Source organism: Arachis hypogaea, chromosome 12 (assembly GCF_003086295.3).
Source record: "Arachis hypogaea cultivar Tifrunner chromosome 12, arahy.Tifrunner.gnm2.J5K5, whole genome shotgun sequence".
Lineage (NCBI taxonomy): Eukaryota > Viridiplantae > Streptophyta > Magnoliopsida > Fabales > Fabaceae > Arachis > Arachis hypogaea.
The window spans coordinates 118825922-118850644 of record NC_092047.1 but is presented as its reverse complement, the minus strand read 5'-3'; the positions used below and the strand labels follow the sequence as shown (position 1 = coordinate 118850644).

Sequence of the window (24723 nt, the reverse complement as noted above, 5' to 3'; positions counted from 1 at the left end):
CAATATATAAATATGCTCAACAGCAAATATAAATCATCAAAATTAGATAATCATACTCATATTGATATATATTACACGATGATGATTCATAAGATATTGAAAAGTATATATATTATCTTTTCAATTTCAATGACAATATTTTACTCTAGAGAGAGGAATTTGATATTTGCTTCTAAGTTCTAACCATTCTTTATCATTCATTCCTCAATATGCTTCTATGAGAGTTGGTAGTTATGTGTAGACAAAATGGGAACAGATTCCCCATCACAAACATAATGAACATGATTTTAGTTGAGTTCTATTACTACAAGTTCCAAGTTACATATTACACATTTAATTATACATTGCTATCTTTACTAGTAAATATTAATTCAGTATAACAACAACAGATACTTTGATCCGTGTAGTAATGTAAAATCTCTTAGTAATGTAAAATCTCTCACTAATCCACAAATGTATGTTTCGCTCTTTCATTCACAATTTCACACACATCGATTTGCTCCGTAAAATGTTAAACGACAGAAAGAACGTTCGTCGTTTCGTTCAAGTGTATTTTCAGTGCCATCTCCAGAAGACAAAAAGACCAAAAAGCCCCGCAAACGCTAACGTCGCTAGACCCACGCAAAGCATATCCAACCTTCCCTCAACTCTCGCCTTTCTCTCTTTCCTTTCTTCCTTCTCCTTCATAAACTCTTTGTAACTTTTCTCTTCTTCTTCAACGTTCGCTTTTACCCTTTTACCCTCCAGCGCCCTCTTCAAAATTACCAAACTATCCCTACCGTTCAAGTGCGTCCCATCCATGTCTTCAATTTGCAGACTCACCTCTCTCACGTTCATCTCCCCTCCGTCACTCACTCCCCACGTCACCACCGCGCCGCACACGGCCGCTTCCGCCGCCGTCCCTCTCTCTCCGCCCGACACAACCATCGGAAACCTCGCCTCCACCTCACCGGTCAGCCAGTGCCGCCGCACCGACACCGCTCTCCGGCTCGCCACGTTCACCGCTCGCTTCGCGGCGGGATCGATCACAATCCAGCTCAGCCTCAACCTTTCAACCATGTTATGACACGTGTCATCACGATAGCTAACCTCAGTTCTAACCGCCTCCTTCGGGTCCAAGAGGTCAACGCGGAACGGCGAGCACAGGAACCAACCAGTCTCGGTTTCGGTTTCGATAACTTTCGATAACATGAGATCTTCACCGTAGAAGAGATCAACGGCTGAGATTATTTCCGTTGTTACTGCTTCCTGGATTTTCGTGAAGCCGTTGGAGGAGTTAGTTATAGCGGTTACGGGAGGACGAGAAGCGGTGAAGGAGTCGGAGAAGAAAGAGCGGGAAGCGTTGGGGAACGTGGAAATGACTTGACTGACACGTGGCGAGTTACTGGACGGCCACATGGAGCGGCAGGCGCGTGACCATAGGTGGTCGCTGGAGGAGAGAGCGTGGAGTTGTGAGCATGTTGCAGCGGCAGAGCCAAGCGAGGCTCCGTCGAGGCGCGTGAGTATGTGGGACTCGATCACGTCGGGGTGGAGGGCGGAAATTGTGGCAGCTCCGCTGCGTTGTTCCGCCGTGGACGACTCGCCGGAGGTGCAAGCCATGTTAGAAAAGAGAGTTTGGTGTGTGTGTTCGTTTTAGCGGTGAGAGAGTGAGAAGCTTTTGTGGTTTGAGAAAAAATGAGAATAGGTACTTATATAGTGTGTGGGAATAGATAACATGAGATGACTCAAATGCCCTTCAATTTTCATCTAATTACGGTATTGCCCTTCTGCCTTCTTTAATCGTTGACTATATGTGTGTCTACACTCTACAGACTGTGCATGCGAATGAAGTACAAGTCAAGACTCTTAATACCCAAAAAAACAAAAAAACATTTTGTAAGAGGTGGTTAATTTTTCCTTTTAAGGAAAAATTAATTTTATGGGATAGGAAAACGTATTTTATCAAATCATGTAATTAAAAAAAAAAACATTGATCAAAATATAAGAATGTAAAATTAATTGAACAAAATAAATGCATCCATAATTTATATAACCTCTTATGTTTTGTCTTTCCTATTCCATTTTCATTTATAAAATACATGAAAATATAAATAAAATAAGTATAAAGTGCCTTGAATAGATTAAGTATTATTAATGGAACAAAATTTTTATATATTAGAATTACACAATTAATTAACTGTGAGACCATTAGTATTTTAATTAATATAATATATAGTATAATTATGTAAAAGAGACCACTTTAATAAAGGCACTAAAAATATTTTTTTAAAAGATGTTTATATTTGTCATGTTATTATTGGACATCTTTATTAAATCAGTTAATAATTTATTTTTTAATAAATCAGAACAAAATCGGTTTATTATAACAACAATAATAACCCAATTGTATTATAATTATTAAACCCAGTTTGACTTGATCGAATTACACGATCTAAATCGAATATTTTTAAATTTTTGGATAAAAAGATAAGTATATCTCTGACTAATATTTAAATCCTTAAAAATTTAAAAATACAATTAAAATTCTAAAAAAATTGGATTTATTGTTATTGTTAAAAAAAATCGATTTTATTCTAATTTATTAAGAAATTCAAAATAACTGATTCATTAATTCGTTTAATCACTTAAGTGTACATTTTACACGTTTTTATAGAAGCATCTCTTATGTAAATCTTTCTATAATACAAAACAAAATGTAATTTAAGCTGCAAACTTAAAAAGTTAGCGATAAAAGCCAGTCTTAACTTCTTAACGATACAAACTAAACTAAGGGTCTATGACTATGAGTCTATGAGTTAAAATTGGGAAAAAGAAACAACTATATATATCTCGTAAAAGTGGTCAATTACAAATCCACAATCCAAACAAAATTAGCGTCACGTTAATATATATTCAATAATGATATAAAAAATCTGAGAGCACTAATAGTAACTATATCAATATCGAAGTGTCAAAGGGTTAGTTAAATGTCATATCACACTTAAGCAAACTTTATATCTCAATGTGACGTAACTATTTCAACAATAATACTTTTGCTAACTTCATTAATGCCATTGGAAGCCTCAAGTGATCTACCTTTTGAAATTCAATATCATCATTATCCCATATAATTCCATTTTTGACCATGAATATATATACACGACTGTAATATAATGATGTAACTTCTTCAACTGCTACATGGAAAATATATATATATATACACAACTAGACAAATATCTTCAATTTACTTTTTTTTTCTCATGGTATTTTTGTTAGACTAAGAATTAATTTATCATGAATTTAAATTTTATTTAATAATTTAATGTTAACCAATAATTTGTTGTATATATAATGTAAAATTTAACCTTTTTTAAAATTTTTATTTTAATCTTTTTATATTCAAAAATTAAACTTTAGTCATTTTTTAAATTTTATACTAACTCTTCTCCCAACATTTATTTAATCGGATGAGTAAGCTAGCTATTCGATCAATTCAAGCAAACTTTTTTTCTATAATATATTACATCTTAAAATTTTAAAGTTTAACACAATTTTATTTTTGCAGGTTGAACAATATATTGCATCTTATTTCTATGGAAATGCCATATTCTTAATTAATGTTGAACTATCACTTGATTATATGTTTAATTTAGACTGATATATATCAAACGGTAAGTAATTCTATATTTCTATATTATATATAATGAAAATATGAAAAAGTTACGTAGTAAAATATATTTTATTATATATCATTTATAAAAAATATTTTTTTCTATTTCTAAATAAAACTTGAACATGAGTACATGACACTTCTTAATTAAATTTTAAATTATTTTTTATCTCAAGTAATTTTATTTTAATTATTATTTTTATACATATTCAATAAATAAAATAGTAATATAATACGCATATTAGTGCTTATTAATACACTAGTAACAAGAGTGATAATAAATTTAGTTAATAATAATCCCACAAGCTTTGCTTTGCATACTTTAATTTATTTTTCATGTAGTGTTAAATGGTAGATGTATATTAACTTAATCTCTGACTTATTCAATTAATTAATTCTAGTTTTTTCTTTAATTTTTTAGGTGGACCAGCTAGGCCGATAGTGACCCTTCAGACTTGATTTCTCTTTCAATATTCATCAATGAATACATATCATCCTATCTATTGATTTTATTTTTTTTTAATTCTTACAATTTGATGTTTTTGATAATTAAAAAATTTCAAATTAATTCTAGCCATAAAATATTTTTCTTAGTTAATTTTCCAAAAAAAAATATGTTTTTGTTTTAAAAAAATTATACAAATTTGTAAGAAATGATTTTTTTTGTCACACAATCTAAAAATGCATAATGCATGCACTCATGAGTTCTTCACCAACCATGCAATTTTTTAAAGCAATTTTATTGATTATTTTATTTCTACCCTCGTCGAGCACGGTAATTAATTAATAATCCTTTTATTTCTCATGTATTCATATTGAATAATTATGGGGAATCACTTTCAATTACTAAATATTACTTGTTTTTTAGCGTAAATTTATTTTTAAAAATTTTATTTTTCTAGAAAATTTAGGTTTTTTTTTACAATCATAATATAATTTAAGGTTTAATAATATTTAAATTTTAGTATTTATAATTTAAGATAGACAAATAATTATTTCAAAAAGTTGACTATCTAGTTGAACTTATTCGTAATAATTATATCACTTTTTGTAACTACTCTGTCAATAAAAAAATTAAGCAAAAATATTTATTATTTTATATAACTAGTGATTAATAATGAAAAAAAATTAAAAGGTAGTTTAATATAGAAACGATTAAGCAGCCACTATAAAGTCGCCTGAAACACTTGAAAGTGGACACAAAGAAAAGATAATTTGCGTGGAAACATCATTTTCAATTAACAAAACGAAGTTTATATAAATTAAATGTGACCGAAGCATTGCCGTCTAAACTTATTTTCTCCCTAACATGACGTTTATTATGTATGATTATTTAATATATCTTCATTGAAAGACTTTGCATGCCTCTAATTAACTACTACTATAGTTCCTTATCTTTCGTTCACATATTACTTATTAAGTGCCCCACTTGCTAGGTTATATTGTAAATAATGACTAAATAATCTTTTATGAGTGTTTGAGAAGATGGAATTCATTTTGGTTTGGTTGATCAATTAAACTCATTTTAATATACTGTATACATGTCATCTATTTATTGTATATGTATTAATATGTTTACTGTATGTGTATTAATATAGTTTATTACTAAGTTAGTAGTGAAAATTAAAGCTGCCAACGTTGTAATAAGTATGTATTAAATTGCTTTCATTTCAATGTTTTTATTGGAATTAAATATCAATTTGGCTTCTGAAATTTAGTTCAGTGTTAAGAACAATTCTTACAATTTCGTTGATCCTAATTAGAATCTTTAAATTTTGTAATTGTGGTTCCAACTTATTCCTGCAATTATCTCCATTATCGAAATACTGATCTGACGCAATTGCATGACTCAGTGAACACTACTCAAACGACAATATTGGTTTCGTGCCCAAACCCTTTGGAAACCACGTCGTTTCAGTTTTTTGTGAGTTAAAACTCTCTTTTTTTTACTACGACGATCATAAGTTGCAAAACATCAAGAAAATCCTTACCCTACGTGGTTTCCAAAAAGTTTGGGTCCGAAACCAATGCGCCGTAGTTTAAGTAATGTCCACTATGTCATGCAATTGCGTCAGATCAGCATTTCGCTGACGGAGATAATCGCAGGGACAAGACGGAGCCACGGTTACAAATTTAGGAGTTCTAATTAGGACCAATAAAATTGTGGAAATCATTATAAACATCGAGACAAATTGAGATTTAACTCGTTTTAATTGCAGAAACTTTTAAAAAATATTATATTCCTTAACTATTTAAACATATATGACTACAATAATCTCAGTAGATTGCGGTGATTTTGCAGCCAAATAGCAACGGATAACAACCGCCGCCACTTTTTATTGCAGCTTTTCTTTTAGGTTTAACTGAATTTTTATTATATGCCAAATCAACATATTTGATTTTTTTATTTTTTTGTCATTTTTTTATTTTAATTTATTAAAAATTAATTAAAATAAGTAACATTTAACTAAATTAAAAACAAAATACTATAAAAGAACAAAAATATATTTATGCAAAAATAATATATATTAGTAAATTAATTTGTCCTAAGAACATCATTTACTATAAACTAAAAAAAAAAGTAATGTTAAGTAAATAAATAGTAAACACTAAAACAACAAAAATTCTATAGTATCTAGATGAGACATATATAATACAAGTATGTTTCTTTAATTTTCACCGAGATATATTAATTAGTAATAATAAATTAATAAACTTAAACTCCACGGTTAAATTAAAGAACCCTCCGTGTGATATTAATTAAAACGGTTGAAATTGTAAAACATTAGGCTGTGTTTGTTTATTGTCTTTTAAATACATGGATACAGACACAAATACACAAAGAGACATATACATAAATATACATAATTTTTTTTATTATGTTTGGTGATATTGGACAAGACACACAATATAAACTAAATATCAATTTTATCCTTATATTATCACCAATGAAATAAGGACAAAAGTAAATTACTAAGGATAAAAGAGTAAATATTTGTATCTCATCAATGTGTCTCCGTGTCTCATCTTTTTTGAAGGACACCAAATACATGTATTTTATGTATGTTTGTGTCTCAGCGTGTCTTTCAAAAATCTGTGTTTTAGCAAACAAACGATGGACGTATATCACTGTGTCTATATATTAGTGTCTGTGTCTCATCAAACAAACACAGCATTAATAACTAGCAATGTCTGAATGACAAAATTAACCAAATGTTGGTACATAGAAAAGAAAAGAAAGTTAATTTATACACCTTTTTATTTGTTAGAGATTTTCTTTAAATGAATAAAGGGTATATGTTTATTTTAAATGAAAAATGTAAGTATAGAGATTTGGCATCGGATATAGGCCAAAACACATGACAATTAATTTTAAAACAAGATAGAAGTTTATAAAGAAATATTAACAGATTATGTATATACTAATTAAAAACTTCCTTGGCTTCTAGTTTTATTTTTCTTTACTTTTTTTTTTTGCTCCTCAAATTTAAAAGTTTACTATACCAAGCTTTCTTATTTTAGTTGGAAATTCCATATTTTATAATGCAGGTTAGTTACATAGGATTGGTCTTATTGTACCCTAATGGCAATTTCACATGGGTTAGGTTAAAGGTTTATTTTTTTGTTTGTTTGACTAAGTTATTTCATTTATTCTCCTCTTATATTTAACATTGTCAATCCGCTTTGATCGAATTAAAATAGATTATATATCTATTAATTTAGATAGTGTATACCCCTAAATTCTTACTCTCAAATAAAGATGGTAATGAGTATTCATTTTGCCTCCATTCCGTTTAGTAAAATGCTCGTTGTTTTTGTTTCATTTTCGCTATCAGAAACAATAAATTAAACTGGATAAAAAGATTTGTATATTATTGAGTATATTTAAGTTGTTTATTCAAGTTATCTGAAATGATACAGTATAAAAGAGTATTTATAAGTATTAAGAGAATTGTAATAATAAAGACGTAATCTTCTATAATAAATATTCAGATATACTAAATAATACTAATTGATCATAATTGATCTTAATTATATTCTAACATCTCCCCTCAAACTCAAGTGGCAACTTGAGTTTGAAACATATTTAAAAAAACGAAATAAAGAGAAACAAAAATGCATAAACTGATAGAATGGGTGCAGACGGAGCTATCGAAAGGAAGTGCAGATATAACTGCCGCTTGTCGAAGCATAGATGGAACTGCCGCTTATCTGAAGGAAACGCAGACGGAACTACCGCTTGTCCGAAGGAAGCGCAGATGAAACTGCCGCTGCCTGAAGGAAGTGCAGATGAAACTGCCAGAAGGAAGCGCAGATGGAACTGCCACTATCTGAAGGAAAGTGCAGATGAAACTGCCGCTATCTGAAGAAAGCGCAGATGGAACTGCCGCTGCCTAAAGGAAGCGCAGATGGAACTGTCGAAAAGAAGCGCATATGGAACTGCCGCTGTCTAAAGGAAGCGCACACGAAACTATCAAAAGAAAGCGCATATGGAACTGTCGCTGTCTGAAAGAAGCGCAGGCGGAACTGCCGGAAGGAAGTGCAGATAAAACTGCCGCTGTCTGAAGGAAACATAGACAGAACTACCGCTGTCGGAAGAAAGTGCAGTCGAAACTACCGCAAGAAAACGCAGACGGAACTACCATAAGAAAAAATGGAACTGTCGAAAGAAAGCGAAAACTATATGATTTTTCTATGAGAATAGGTAAACAGCGGATGACATTGGTATTTGATCATTCGACTCAGAAATAAACAAGACGGAGATAATAGGCTAGTCGGTAATGTAAAAAAGTATAAAAAGATGACAAAATACAAGAAAAATGGAATAGAGGAAAAGTGTGAAAAATACGGTGGTTTCACCAAAAGAAAAATAACATGTCTTTTTCAAGGAGTATATCATGACTCTGATACCATGTTAGAAACAAGAGGCTAAACTGGAGAAAGGATTTGTGTATTATTGAGTATATTTAAGTTATCTGGAATGATACAATATAAAAGGGTACTTATAGGTACTAAGAAAATCGTAATAATAAAGACGTAATCTCTTATAATAAATATTCAGATATGCTAAATAATACTAATTGATCCTAATTATATTCTAACCGTTGTGGGTCTCTGTTTATTTATTTACCTGTAGATATCCATGGATATTGGATATTATTGAGTTTTAAATTTTTTAAAAATTAATACTATCATAATAAAATTTTATATAATTCAAGTAAATATATCAAATCAAACATAATTCAAACATAATAACATACACATATAATTTTTAACATATAAATTAAAATAAAATAAATTAAAATTACTTACACAACAAATATATATACAAAGACATTTAAGTAAAATTTTTTTATAAAAATTTTACAAATTTTTGTGAGACGAATACCTTAATTCCGTTCTTATTTATTTGTGAGAGCAGAGATCTCCCTGTCCCAATAAAAATTTTACGAGTTTTCAATAACTTTTTTCGATTCATCGCAAATATTTTTTCCATCCCTACTTTCGAAGGTGTAAGTATTCTTACATATAAGCAGGGTAGGATTGCCATCGGAGTTGTGAGGGAGAGAAAAGAGAATTATTATTAGAGAATGAAATCAAGAATTTCTAAATTGTTAATCACACACACATACAGTGCAACAAATTAAAGTTTTTTATATACATGTCTATAAGTGGTAACTAGCTAAAAAATTATTATATAACTGACAGTAACTACCTCAGTATTCTACTAGCATTATATGCACATGCACAATTCTTTAATTGAAAAGCATCATCATCAAGTACTCAAAACACTAGGGCAAAAGTACACATCAGTGGCCAATTATTTATATTTTTACATATGTTTTACTCTTTATTATTTTGACTATTATTATTATTATGCACGAGGTACACGATGATACGTGTGTTATTCATGAAAATAATATAAAATATAAGAGGAAGAAATTTATATATATGATATATGATATAGATTCTAATTCACACTAGTCATTACTACTACTATGCGATACTACTTCCATCCTGCACTACAAAATCTTTCGTTTTTTTTTTTATGAATTAATCATTAGTGTGTGAATTACATTATTTAATTAATTAACCATGCCCTCATAATTTAAGTCATAATTATTAGAGACATAATTATTTACATATTTTTTTCTATAAATTTAACTTTTTTAAAACAATAGTATTATAAATTTATAACATGATATCAAGTTTTTGTGATTAACAAAATTTAAAATTCAATCCGCTAAAAGATAAAAAATAGCACATAAAACAAAATAAAAAGAGATAAAAGAGTATATATAAATAAATTCTTGCATAAATAAATACAATGTTAAAGATATAATAATTCATATACTCGCTTCAAAATTGAAGAAGAAAATTTTTAAATATTTCCAATATTTTTTGTCTAAGAGCTTTATTTTAATTACTTATTATTAAGATTTTAGTTTAATTACTTAACTACGTATCCATTAGTTCGTACTTCCATAACATTATTTAATATTTTTACTTATTTGTCCGTTTGTTTAATGAAATGAAACCTAATGATAGCAATAATTTGAGAACATGATAGGATTTGGTTGGGGAGAGAAATATGGAATCATCATATAATATATATATATATATATATATATATATATATATATATATATATATATATAATATAAATATTAATACCCCTCGTGAGTCACATGTATGCGCTCTTTTCTTTTTGCATATTATTTGTTTAATTTTCAGTGTCCAACAAGATTTATAATAATCTATCTATCAATCAATAAAAACATTATTCTAGCTATATATATGCATCTTCGTCACAATCAACAAAATACTAGCAAACTTTTATTTATAATTTCTAGATTTCTTTCTTTATTATTGAAATAATATAATTCACCACCGCCATGCAAATGTCGTGCCACAAACCTAATTCATATATGTAGGGACCATCATTATCATATATATCATGACCCCATAGCCAATATCTACATTATTTTTTTATGTGTGTCGTATATATTATATAAATAATAATTCCAATTTTGTTGATAGAAAACAGTCCAAAACGTCATCATTCATCACCCTTTCTTGAGCGGTCTCTAGACATTATTATTTTCAATACATATATATAATTAACTTTTAATTAAATAATATTAAATATTTTTTTATTATATAATTTTTTTTAATCTTAACTTTTTAAAATTTAAATTTTATAATAAAAAATAATTTTAAAAATTAGTTAATATTAAGTACAAAATTTTACTCTTTAATATATATATATATATATATATATATATAAAATCTTTATAGAGCTTCTAATATTGCTAGAATAAAAACATAAAAAAGAAATAAATAATTTTAAGATAAGGTCAGTGGAAATTAAATGTCATCGGAAGCAGTAGTTTTATATCAATGATTATCTATATATGGGGAAAAATATTTTGTGGAAATGTTCTCTAAAAAGCTATTTGTTTGGCCCTTTTTCTAGATAGTTAATGAATATATATGGATGGATGATTAATATATCACTGAGAAAAAGGAATGAAAGTATGAGGGGTTATGATGATGTGAATTTTTATATAGGAAAGTACGAGGAGTTAATGAAATATTTGTATAATATGTATAATAAAGGTTTAGAGAGTATTAGAGATATAACTATTAGTATTATTTTTTATTATTATATAAAGTTTTTGGGATGAGTAGTATCATGATATGGTATTAGAGCTGTTTTTAAAATGAGTAATTTCATGACCTGAGATATTTATTATCTCTATAGTACTCAGATGGTTATTCTAGATAATATAAATGATATTTATTTTATAACTCAATAGTTCATTATACACATTATAAAAATAATCGATTAAGTTAGTAGGACTCTGAAATTAATTAAGTTCACTTGGTAAGCTTTTATGAGGAATTGAATATTACTTTTCGTTTTGTTTGTCAAGTCACCATATATATATATATATATATATATATATATATATATATATATGCCACATCTCAAATTAAATTGTCGGTTACCAACCCTAAAAGCACAATTTGAAATTTTTATTTACAAATATTTGCTAAAATATAAATTTCTATTGGTAAACAACAAATAATGTTCATTTTCAATTCATTTATTGCGTAAAAAATTAGATTTATATATTAAAATTCTTATTACTAGTGTCTTGGCTTTTTAGAGTATATATCATTCACAAGGAAAAACTTCATTACATAAAGAAAATGAAAAAATAATTTATCTCTTAATATATTATTTTAAGATCCAGTTTTACATGTTAAATAAAGCTAAAATAATGTTTAGTATATATTTTTTTTTAATTTTATCAACACTAGAGGATATTTTTATTTTCTTGAGTTTCTATCATTTCATATCATTTTTATCATTATATACATATCTAACATGTGAAATATTTTTACGTATTTTATTTAAATCTGAAAAATTGCGTTTTACTTAAAATCTAAATAGATTTTGTTATTACATTATATTTTTTCTATTCTAAACTGGAATATAGAGTTTAAAAAATATTTAGGTAATCTTAAAGTGTATTTAATACATGTTTCAAAAACTTTATTTTTTTTTTACAAACTTTAACTATAAATGGTATTAGTTAAAATTGTCACTATTTCATATATTAAAAATACACAAAATAAATTTACCATACAATAAGACATAATAAAAAATAATTTCTCTTTCAAAAGATACCAAAACAATTGTCAAATCCTAATTAACTTTTAACTTCCATTGGATTGGGCTGCAAATTTCTTTAAGGCTTGAAGCCATGATGAGTTCTAAAGCTATAAGGCTTTTCTCTATGGAGACAATACAAAACAAAAAGAGGTTCTGATTTCTGATTTTAAGTTCCAAATCCAAGCTGCTCATATTGTCTGACCCGAAAGAAAAAAAAGGGAAAAAAAAAAAAGAAGTACCACCCATGGCTTACTATTATTAGCAAGACCAAAATTTTTCAAAAAATAGTGTTTTTTTTTACGAGAAATTAATAGTAAAAGTCTGTTATATAATAACCAATTGTTATATAATAATTTAGTCAATTCATTTATCCGCTTAAGTAAGTGTCGAGAGTTTGAGTCTCGCTTTGTGCAGAGTTTAAATTCGCGACGAATTAGTTGGGTTGAGAAATACCGTATGAAACCAAAAAAGAAATCTATTATATAATAATTTAATTAAAAATATTAAATTATTTAATTGCATGTGAATTTTCATAAAAAAATATTCATCACCAATGTCTAAAATAAGGTAAATGATATGATAAAGATATAAGTTTATAGATCTTTTTTTTATAGGATGAGAGAGAGATTAAAAAAGGCAAGACTCACACTTTGAATAGCAATAAAATAATAAAAAAATAACTATAAAAAGAATTTATTCTCTCTGTTTATACCATTTCAATTTGTATAGTATAGTGTCCAAAATAAAAAAAGAAAATATTCATCATTATTTTCAGCAACCAAATTATCTTCTAGACAATTGTATTCTTTGGGAATTGAGTAGTTAAAATTGTAAAAACAAATTTTTGGAATACTAATTAAATATTTTTCTAGATTTACCTAAGTATTTTATTAAAGTTTATATTTTTGTAAAATAAAAATAATTGGATAAATTAAAATTTATATATAATATTTTAAGTTTAAGTAAAATATATAAAATATTTTATATGTCAAATATGTGAATAATTAAAATTGTATAAAAAAAGTTATTTTATAATTTCAAAAAATACAATAACAATGTTAATTTATTATGCACAAGACACTTAAAATCGAAGTTTTATATAAAATCAGAAAATCAAATTAAAAACGTAAAATATATAATGTTAGAATAATTTGAATATGTTAGAATTTAAAATTATAATATAATATTAAAAAATTGTAAGAATTAACAAATTCCGATTTTAACTAAATCGGTTGTGAAGTGTGAACTTTGAGTGTGTGTGATTTTTGTGTTGTCCACGTCTTCGGATAATAATAAAGCACCCATCTCTGCCACGTCACCACCTTCTCTCTCTCTCCTCTTCTTGGCTTCTCTTCTCTCTCTTTTTTCTCTCTTTCTTCTTTCCCTCTCTCTCTCTCTCTCTCTCTCTCTCCTCTTCTTGGCTTCTCTTCTCTCTTTCTTTCTTTCTTTCTTTCTTTCTTCTCTCTCTCTCTCTCTCTCTCTCAAACTCAATTTCGTGATGGCGCTCAAATTGAGCGCTAACAACAACTACCTTTCACTAAGGTGAACTCAAACTCCATCTATTCTTTTCTTTCTTGCTTCATTTTCGCTTCAAGATTCACTTCAAGATTCCTGCTAGGTTTCCATCAAAGCGTATCTAGGTTTCGTCTGAGCTCAATTCGCTCTAATTGTGAATCTACTTTACTGGATTGTACTCTATTTAAGCATGATTTGGATTTAGCTACTGGAAAATAAATGGAAATGTCTGTTGTGTTTTCGAAATTAGTGTAACTGTCACGAGTTTGGTGAACAGTGAGGCTCGGTGAAGAAGGATACATGATAGGTGTAGTGTAGTGTAGTGCTTGCTGCTTTTCAAGTTCTTTTCGTTTTTTACTTTTATTTTTTTTTATTTTCTTTTAGTAGGTAATTTTTTGATTTGTGTTATTGTGCTGTTAATTTATCAAGACGACTCAGTATTTTGGTGGCAGTTTGATTATACAATGTCAAATGGTGCCTTAACACTAAACAGAGTGTAATTCATTAAGAGTTGGTGCTTGTTTAAATTAAAGGGAAAAATTCTTGTTGTTAAAAGACTTTCCCGTTAAGTATGATTAATCCAAACACCCTCCCTCCGGCGCACACGTAGAGATTGGGTCAACCAATGAAATAGTATGGTTGAGCTATTGGTCCTTTGTTTCTATATATATAAATAATTCCAAGTTTGTTACTATGCAATTTTCTGAGTGAGTGTTTCTTCTGATTGCAATATATTCTGCAGCTCTTCAAATTGTTGGCCTTCCAATGGCTCCCCTTGCACAGGCAGAAAAGTATTGGCTTTGCGGTGTTTGTTACGAAATAAATGGGGTAATTCAAGAAAGGGCTGCCTGATACGACAATTTTTTGTGTCGAATGGTGATGCTGGTTTGGAGGGGTGTGGGAAGTACTATATAACGCTTTCCAAACCCAGGAGGAGGGGATACATTTTCCCATTTGCCTCAGCTGATGATGGTGTGACTGTCAACGGGAGTCCCCAATCTAGCACGAGTACAGACCTCGAGAAAATGAGGGTGAAACTTAATAGCTCACTTGAAGATGGAGACTTCTGTGATGCACTTGTTCAAGCTTTATATGACGCTGCCAGGGTTTTTGAATTAGCTATTAAAGAGCATAAATCATTAGCAAGAGTATCCTGGGTTTCAACTGCCTGGCTTGGGGTAGACCAAAATGCATGGGTGAAGCCAGTGTCATATCAGGTATTGTCATGAACCCTTTGATGGTATTATTTGATTCATATCATGTGTAAACCATGAATTTTGATGGACAGCCTTTAATGGGAAACGACCAATTAATTTTGTTGATCAACTGGTGCATAGATAAGACAAATTCTTGCTAGATGAAATGTAAATGGGAAAAGTGTCACTATTGGCTTTAGTTGCGTGCCTTTGTTGCAATCCAAGATAAGCATGCCGCAACGTTTGGCGATGTCAAAGTATGGTTATGATTATATGAACACTTATGTACTTGGGTTCATGGATATCAGAGATGATTGAACCTATTATTGATTATTGTTTCTGGTCATAATATTTGAGCTATATCTAGAATGGCTATGTATGTGTATGTGGATGAGCTTCATCATGAATGAATTTGGGTAATGTTTCCTCTATTGTCTTTGCTACAAGAAATGGTACTATCCCATCGGTCATATTTTACTCAAGCTCTGTTTCAATTCATCAAAATTTATGACAAATTAAGTAACAGGTTGCTTTAGTTCATCCAGGCTGCTGTTTTCTCCTTATTGCATGCGGCAAGTGAAATTTCATCGCGAAGAGATGGCAGCGACGACAGAAATGTCAATGTCTTTGTTCAAAGGAGGTACCATTTTGCTTTGCCTTTTGGTTCATTATTTCTTTCTTTCTTTTGCTTTAGACATAGCAAACAATAAATAAGTTAGGCTTATTTATTAGAGAGTAATAGAAATTCTATACCTGAACTTGTGTGAAGAACTGCAGTAATATATTTTGCTATTGTCTTACATTTATGGATTTGTGTGTTAACGTTAGTAAATACTGACTTGATTTGTACCTTCAATGTCGAAGTTTTATATCATACTGATGACTTTCAAATATCAACAAGAACAAGAATCAAACTTTTTTCCCATTTGCTGGGGTTGGCTACTTGAACTTAATGATGCAATTGTTTTGTATACTGTTATTGCCATGTTAATTGTTATTTCTTCCCCCTGATTCCTGTGAGTTGCTTAATTTCAATACTTTGTACTACTCTATAGTTGTTTTGGGACTAATTTGTTCAACCGTGGCATTGATCCAGTTTGCTGAGGCTATCTGCTCCCCTGGAGGGTTTAATTAGAGAAAAATTATCAACCCAAATGCCCGAAGCATATGAATGGTTCTGGTCTGAGCAGGTTCCAGCTGTTGTGGCATCCTTTGTTAATAAGTTTGAAGGGGATGGACGCTTTTCCGCTACTGCTGTTTTGTATGTTCACTCTCAACATTGCATTTTTATATGTTGAGCCATTAGCTTTCATTGTTCTTATTTTTTGATAAAATACATGATTGATCTTTTAATTAATTTCCCAGGAATGGAAAAAGTATGGGTTCAAGCAGTGCAAGTGACACGTCCCTTCTTCTGCTTGCACTAACATGCATTGCTGTAGTCTCTAAACTTGGCCCGGCCAAAGTTTCTTGTTCACAATTCTTTTCCATGATCGCAGAGATAACTGGTAGTTTAATGGACATGCTGGCTGGTCTAATTCCTGTAAGCCAAGCTTATAATTCTATAAAGGATATTGGTCTGCACAGAGAATTTCTTGTTCATTTTGGGCCAAGAGCTGCAGCCTGTAGAGCAAAAGATGAATGGGGTTCAGAAGAGATTGTTTTCTGGGTGAATCTTGCTCAGAGGCAACTGCAGCAAGTTATTGATAAGGAGAAAATCTGGTCAAGACTGACAACTTCTGAAAGTATTGAGGCAAGTTACATGCATCTCTGAAGACAGCTTGGTTTAACCTTCTTGAATTCATACTCAGTTCAACTGACTACACATAAGTCTCACAGCTAAATTACCATAGTCAGACCTATACTTTGCTTGAAAATGCACTGGGATACAAATTCTTATTGGTTGATGGGGTTATGGTCCAATGTTTCTGACCTTAGTTTAATTGTGTTGAGATCCACAATTATGACATTGTTCTTGAAATTTTTTATTTTGGTTAAATTTTGAAACAGAAAAGTAGTTCATAATGTCTAGATTTATTTATCTATTTAATTTTAAATGTGGAAAAATGTACGAACTAAGTTTACTTAATATGAAAACTAAAATGTTATGAAGGACAGATCTTTCTTATAAGTAACAAAAACAATGAAGAAATGAATTGATTTGAGTATAGCAAAGCTAAATCATCTTCCTGTCATGTATTTACTTTGTCGTAACAGAGAGCTTCAATAAAACTTTTTCATGGTGCAGGTTTTGGAGAAGGATTTGGCTATATTTGGATTCTTTATCGCTTTAGGAAGAAGTACACGGTCCTTCCTTTTGGCGAATGGTTTTGATACCCTTGATGATCCACTGGAAGATATCATCAGGTTTAACTTCTACTGATGTTATTTCCTTTAGAATGTCAGGTTTCTTACAGTTCTAAGAATCTTATTATTAGTAGCTTTGTGCTGAGCTTACTAGTAGTTTTGTTGTAGTACTTGACCAAGATAATTATTATTAATAGGTATTTTTGGTTAGTATTTACAAACATTGTATCATCAGGTACCTTATAGGAGGCAGCGTTTTTTACTACCCTCAGCTCTCATCCATTAGTTCATACCAATTGTATGTGGAGGTTGGTATTTAAATTCACTGCATATGGCAGATTTGCTTATTAGTTAATTTAACTTGGCAAAAGCTCTTTAACTGCATAGGTAGTTTGTGAAGAGCTGGACTGGCTTCCTTTTTATCCGGGTATCACCAGCATTACAAAACAGACTCACACGCATAAAAGTAAAGATGAAGGTCCCCCAAATGCTGAAGCAGTACCCCAGGCATTTTATGTTTGTTCTCATTGGATTCAGAGCTTTATCAAATATAGTACATGGCTAGAAAGCCCCTCAAATGTGAAAGCAGCTGAATTTCTGTCAATAGGGTAACTGAACCACCATTCAATATAATTTAAATACATTAGATTCTTATTTAAGATGTTTATTATTTATCTTCTATGTTAGGCACAAGAAGTTGATGCAGTCCATGGAAGAACTTGGGATGAAAACGTAAGCTGCAAGGAAAATTCTACATATTTCAGTTTTTTTTTTTTTTTTTTTTTTTTTTTTTTTTTCCTGCATCTGTCTGTCTGCTTTTCTAATTGTATTCCAGTAGATGCATATGCATATTCATTGAAAAAAATTCAGCCATTTAAATTTCAATTAAATGTTTGGGGTAAACTATGGATATTGGAATCAGTTGTAGCTGAAAGCTTTGTAAGAACAACTGAAAGAGACTGTATAGTTGCAGGGGTTGTGAAGCTGATTTTTTACCTAGATTTTCTTAAATCCGAAAATTGTTTCATTTTATCTTTGTAAAAATGTAAAATGCAGGGAGAAGACATTAGAAAAAGAGATCAAGAAAACAGTTGATAGACAGAGATCTGCAGTTAAGTCAATTGCAAAAGATTCAGATTCATTTGATGAGGTATGTTTCCCTGCTTCAAAATTATTTTATCAATGTATGCTGCTTCCAATTCAGTTAAGTCTGCAAAGCTAGACTTTGAGGGTTAATATGGTTTTTTGATAAGTTATTGTTAGGCTTTATTTGGTTTTAACAGGGTAGGTTGAGCTATCTTCCTAGCCTTCTATGCTGTCAGTGATAAGGCAGTGTCAACTTATCCAGATGATTTTACCTTTTACTTAGTGTGTGTGTGTGTTATATTTGATTTATCTGTTATTCCAAAAGTAAAATTTGTACATCTATTGCATTTTATAATGGTAAAGATTAGGAAGCAAATTTAGATATTTTAAGTTGATCTGTTTAGAAGGGACTATAAATGTTCTGATGTCTGTGCTTCCATAGTTAATATTTAGTATTGTATGAATTACGTAATGAGCACAGTCAAAATAGATGCTGAGAGTGTTGTTTTCATATATCTTTTTTTTTTTTTTTTTAATTTATGCCTTATCTCTGCCATTTCTCAGGCATTGAAAAGTGTTGAAGAAGCTGTGACAAGACTCGAAAAGTTGCTCCAAGAGTTACATGTATCAAGCTCTATTTCTGGAAAAGAGCATATAAAAGCAGCCTGTTCTGACCTGGAAAAAATACGAAAACTTAGGAAAGAAGCTGAATTCCTGGAAGCATCTTTCAGGGCGAAGGCTGATTCTTTACAGCAGGTATGGCTTCCTTTCCCTCAATGACTTTCCACTTTGAAAGTGGAATATGCATATCCCTATTTGGTTTCTAATTATAGTTGTTATCTAGATAACTATCTAGTGTTTCTCACTTCTATATGTTCGTTAGGAGATAAGACTGACTGGAGCTATTGAGCCTGTGTTTGTGTCTTGGCTTTCAAAGCATTGTGAATATCAATGCAACTTCAGTTGTATGCTTGGATAATGTTCTTTTTATTATTCCCATAGCATTTAAGGTGTCTTGATTATTTTATTTTAGAAAAGGATTTAATTCTATAAGTAGTACCCAATTTCATTATTTTCTTGCTAAAATTCATCAGTATGTTGCTCGACGTCCATGGATACTTGTCCCCTCTCGTTTCCCCTTATAAGAGTCTGCATTTTCTGGTCAGTAACAATTTTATTATACTCACTTCAGGGAGTTGGTGGTGGTCAGTCTCACACACAAGTTGGTGATGATCAAGAATTTACAAAAGGGAAAAGCAGAAAGAATGCAAATGCAAGGGTGGATAGGAGCAAAAGGTATGAAATTCCTTAGTTTTTAGCTTTATTGTTTTCCTATCTAGTGACTGGTATTCTGAAAGCTTCACTCTATTGTCAGCTGTTACTTTCTTCGGTAAAATGTTATTTCTGTTTTTTTATTTATGTGTTTTTTTCAGAAATGTTGGAAAATCTCGTGGATTCTTGGACATCATTATACCTCGTGGTAGCAGAAAGTCTGATCTGGAGGCTGATGTGAGTGCTTCTGTATGCTTCCTTCTCTTTGCCATTTTGTATCTTCAGCGAGAATTCTCTTGCGTCTTTGTGTCTTCAGTGAGAACCTGTTATTTGGCTTTGATTTGTTCATGTATCAGCATAGGACATCAAACTGGCACTATGATTTCTTGCTTTATCTGTGAATCTAATTATCTGCTCTAGTGGCTGGGTGGATACTATGTTGACCTCTGATTAATGTGGACTATGAATCTTATTTGCAGGATAATCATGATGAGCAGTCTCCACCAAATGTAGGGATCATGGACCAAGAATCCAGTGAATTCCGCCGGTTTGAGACTCTGAGAAAGGAGTTAATGGAACTTGAGAAACGTGTCGAAAATAGTACATATCAATCAGAAAATAACGAGGTACATCGGAAATTCTATGACTTGTAAGTTGCAAGTATGAAATATCTTGTTCCTTTTCATGTTGCTTCTGAGAAACTATGAAGGAGTAACTATATTCTTTAACTTTCTGTTGGTTTTGGCTTGGTGTACACTTTTAGATTTAACATTTTATATTTGCTTTTGTAGGATTTAGTAGTCATTGATGATGGTGCTCGTTATAGTGATGCTGCTGGATCTCTTCAGTTGTCCAGGGTTCAAAAGAAGGAAAATATCATAGAGAAATCTTTAGGCAAATTAAAAGAAACAGGAACGGTATGTTTTATTCTGGAGGTGGTTCTTTAATGTGAACATTATCCTTATTTATTTGGTTTGAGTTCATCTGTCACATTAATCAATGAAGCTTGAGTAATTATTTTTCTCCCATGCCATCTATAGAAACTGAAATGGGAAATTGGGTAGCATGATATTTATTGAGCAGTGTTGGTAATATTGACAGTGCTCACTGTTTCATAAAATGAATAGAAATAAAAGTTTCGACCAAAGTTATGAGTTGTCTTTATAACATCTGAGACCTGTCTGAATTTGAAATTTGCTACTCAATGAGCAGGATGTCTGGCAAGGAACTCAACTTCTAGCTATTGATGTCGCTGCTGCTACAGGATTGCTTAGAAGGGCTCTGATTGGGGATGAATTGACTGAGAAGGAGAAGAAAACGCTTAAAAGAACGGTGACTGACATGGCTTCAGTTGTTCCTATTGGTGTTTTGATGCTTCTTCCAGTAAGTTTTAACTCCTTGAATCTCCATTCTGACTAGTGTAGCATACTGTTAATCCTTAATCACAGACCTAACTAAAAGTAGTTGGATTTATAAATCCTTTTCTTATTCTTATTATTTATCGTGAATCAGAGCGAGTTATTTGTACACAATCAATCTATTCGTTATCTTTTTTAAAAAATATGCTTTAAATATCTAAAAGAAATAATAAGATAAAGCTGCGTTTATACATTAAGGAATTAGAAAGATACGGAATCCATTAGCAACGAAAGAGCAAAATGTTATTTTATATCCTTATGATAGCAATCCAGTGTCACCTACTAAGGATGACAATGTTATTTTGCACAGGTTACTGCAGTTGGGCATGCAGCCATGTTGGCTGCAATTCAGAGATATGTACCGGGTCTGGTATGTACATGTGGAGCTCCTACTTTTTATTCGTTTCATCATCTCTTACAACGATGATCTTCCAGTCATCACCTCATATGAATTTGACTTGTCTTTCTTGCAGATTCCATCGACTTATGGACGAGAAAGGTTGGAGCTCTTGAGGCAGCTTGAGAAAGTGAAGCAAATGGCAGCCATTGATGTGGACTCGGATGACGAAGACGACGTAGAAAAATAATCAAAAGCAATTCAGATTATGTACAGCTACCAAAACATAACATTCTTTGTGGTCAGATAGAAATTTTGATTGGCCTTTGTTCTGCACTTTCTGGGGGAAGTTCTTAGAGAGTTAGTTGAGCATAAAGAAGTTGATTCCATGTGTCCGGCACTCCCGGTAAGCACCAGTGGCTACAATCCTGAGGAGCATCGACTGGGGTGCCCGGCTCCCGGTGCTTGGAAGGGTGACCATCTTTCCTCAGCTCTGAAAGATACGTGATGTTCAAGAATTGCACTTTCCAGTTCCCATATTGCATTTGTCTGATAACATCAGATATAACTCTGTTATAGTATGGATCAGGTTCAAGTTTTTTAGGGTCTTTTTCTGGTTCTGTCTCCATGTCACAGTTTCCCCCTTCATTCCATGTCCCATTCCTACACTTTCACTGTATAGTTAATCCTCATTCAAATATACGGAAAAATCAACAAACAAAAATAGTTTTATAAGCCAGGTACCAATAGTTGAAAATCCTCAAATCAAATTTTTCAAATGGATTTAGTGTTTTTGTTTTATGCATTACTGTGAGTTCACGGAGAGCGAGTGTTCTAACAAAGTGTGTAATGATGAATCATTTCCCGTACTACTTGCCTGTAATGAACAGGGGCATAGCTTCGAAAGAAGATGAAACTCTTAGTTGGATCTAAATTGTTTAATGCCCATGATCTCCATGTCTCTAAGGATCTCCTAAATGCTTCCATCACATCCATGGTCATATTCACCTTCCCTCCTTCCTGGAAGTAGCTACCCCTGAAGACAAAGCAAAAAAGGGAGTTCATCAATCATCAGCAACAATTCTTAGTCACCGAAAGGTTTTTTTAAGGTTGTGGTTGGTCCTACGATTTGATAGTTTTGTCTTGGTTCCACCAGTGCCCTGAATTGAAAACAAGAATATCTGCTCCCTCCCACTTCTTGGAATACCAGTGCAACTCATCAACCCTAATAGTCATTCGAACCTCGGCAGCTGAATTTGGCGGTGGGCGACCGATGATGGAGAGGAATGGTACCCTATAGTACTCTACTGTCATGTTGTATTCCTTGAACCTCATTGCAAGGTAGCCCTTGTGTTTGCTTATAGGGTTTCCATTCACTTCATGTATGTTGGACAGGTTAGAGATCCCTATAGAAAGCATGCACAGCAAAGACTCCCAATGGTTTCTCCCGACCGAATCGCCGGCAAACACCACCCGTCCATTTCGAGTCCTCTCTAGGAAGTCACTGGCGCTGAATCTGAGAATAGCAATATATAACTATACAAGTTGAGAGAAAAATGAGAATGCTAGCATAGAATTTACTAAACCGGTTAATAATTTTCCATCGAAATCAATAGTATGATACACACTTATGGGAATTAAGCATTACTGGCCCTAACCCTAATATAACTAATTAACTACTATAAATAGATTATTGTGTCCACTAGTGCTCGATTGGCTTCATACTCAGCTAACGTTTCTAACAGACTGTTAACCATTCTCCACTATACTCGCTTTTATTTACCAAATCAAACCTCTTTTCTTCTCCAGAAACAACAAAAAGAAAGAGGAAAAAATTGATGATGAAATCCACATGAAACAATTCTTGTTGGCAATTTGAACTCTAATTTATCTATAAATTGTTACACAAAGACGTTACTATATATGAATAGTTAGAATTAACAATGAGAAAGCTAAGTCTCACTCACTCAAGTTCATGCATGCATGCATGCATGAATGAGCGAAGTGTGCATCACATACCGGGGAAGATCACAACCTTCCGGTTGCCATCTCCATTTGTGAAAACCATCATCTTGCCGTCCGTTTTGCCGGCACCGGAAACCGGGATCAAGAAACGGGCATCTTTCATCATATGATTGACTAGTGTAGGCTTCATCCCACACCCACCGGCCTCTTGAAAAATCGCAGCCTCCGGCGACTGATGGCTGTGCATGAAAATTCTTGGGGATGATACGTGACAAGAAACCAAAATATGAAGGAGAATCTTGATCAAAGAGGGTCTCAAAGTTGAAAAATAATAGGGAAGATAGTAAGAGAATGACAAAAGTGACTGCATAAGCCAATTCTCTATTCATTCTTTTTGGACTCTATTTAGTAAAATTTTTAATTTTTATGTTGAGGGTTAGATGTTTAGTTTGATTATAGGGTTGAAGAAGATCCACGAAAAGCGGAAGGATTTTGATAATTATGTTGATAGGTAGTTAGTATGTTAAAAATTAAATTGGAGAAGAGCCTTTTCTACAAATTTTAGATTCATAAAATTCAAAATCCGGTTTATAACGAGAGATATAAAAATTTCTCAAAATTCACTAATATCCTAGACATTTTTATTTCTATTCTTATTTATTGGTGGGAGAGTCCTCTTTCTTTTAGATTTTGGTAAAAAAAATTCTCTTATTTTACTTTAAATAAAAAACAAAAAAAATTGGTTTGGTTATCAAGAACTAATTCGCCGCGATACTGAACTTTATTAAGAGTTTGTAGCTGGCCAACGGGATGCTACATGCACAAGACGCGATTCGAACTCCCGACATTTGCTTAAGCAGACCAAGGCGGATAAATTTATTGGGTCATGACTTTTAAGTTACTAGTGTAAATACTTAGGATTTGGATTCTCTAAATTTTGAAACTTACTTTAGAGGGTAAAGTATGATCTATCACTATTTATTTCATAGATGGGACCAAGAAAAAACATGAGAGAAAAAACATTCAATTGTAAGAGATTTAACTTTATCCTCTAAAGTGAAAATCTAAAATTTAGAGTATCCAAATTCAAATAGTTTTGGGCTTAATCCGGTGGGTGTATTGATCTAATGTTTACATGAAAAGTATTAATTTATTCCCTTAGTTGTTATTTTAATATCTATAAGTAAAATTTTAAATATATGTTATTTTTTGAAAATATAAAAATAAAGTTTACAATTTTTTTATTTAAAAATTAGAAAGATAATTTAAAAAATAAGTTAAGATTCCTATTCATT

The 24723-nt window shown here is 31.3% G+C and overlaps 3 protein-coding genes across 13 annotated transcripts; 1 reads left to right on the top strand and 2 right to left on the bottom strand.

The window, feature by feature from the left end:
* Positions 1-276: 276 nt before the first annotated feature.
* Positions 277-1903, bottom strand: LOC112728812 (probable F-box protein At2g36090). Its single transcript, XM_025779121.3, has one exon. The coding sequence runs from the start codon at positions 1597-1599 to the stop codon at positions 556-558; it is 1044 nt and encodes a 347-aa protein (XP_025634906.1). The 5' UTR covers positions 1600-1903; the 3' UTR covers positions 277-555.
* Positions 1904-13588: 11685 nt separating this feature from the next.
* On the top strand, positions 13589-22198 carry LOC112728811 (uncharacterized). 11 transcript variants are annotated; one of them, XM_072210321.1, is made up of 18 exons: positions 13589-13874; positions 14590-15064; positions 15589-15683; positions 16140-16304; positions 16409-16796; positions 17292-17410; positions 17586-17662; positions 17742-17958; positions 18038-18082; positions 18407-18500; positions 19001-19192; positions 19629-19732; positions 19870-19945; positions 20188-20334; positions 20500-20625; positions 20921-21091; positions 21437-21496; positions 21600-22198. In XM_072210321.1, exons 1-18 carry the CDS (start codon positions 13831-13833, stop codon positions 21711-21713), a joined length of 2709 nt encoding a protein of 902 aa, XP_072066422.1. In that variant the 5' UTR covers positions 13589-13830; the 3' UTR covers positions 21714-22198. The 11 variants fall into 11 exon arrangements, with proteins under 11 accessions (XP_072066422.1, XP_025634900.1, XP_072066420.1 ...); XM_025779115.3 differs by having other exon boundaries at positions 13660-13874; positions 17586-17658; positions 17738-17958; positions 19870-19957; XM_072210319.1 differs by having other exon boundaries at positions 13660-13874; positions 19870-19957.
* LOC112730724 (protein trichome birefringence-like 8) lies at positions 21690-24184 on the bottom strand. The gene is made up of 4 exons (XM_072210325.1): positions 23483-24184; positions 22590-22979; positions 22341-22499; positions 21690-22126 (listed from the first exon to the last, which is right to left on the bottom strand). Exons 1-4 carry the CDS (start codon positions 23815-23817, stop codon positions 21817-21819), a joined length of 1194 nt encoding a protein of 397 aa, XP_072066426.1. The 5' UTR covers positions 23818-24184; the 3' UTR covers positions 21690-21816.
* Between the last annotated feature and the right edge of the window lie 539 nt (positions 24185-24723).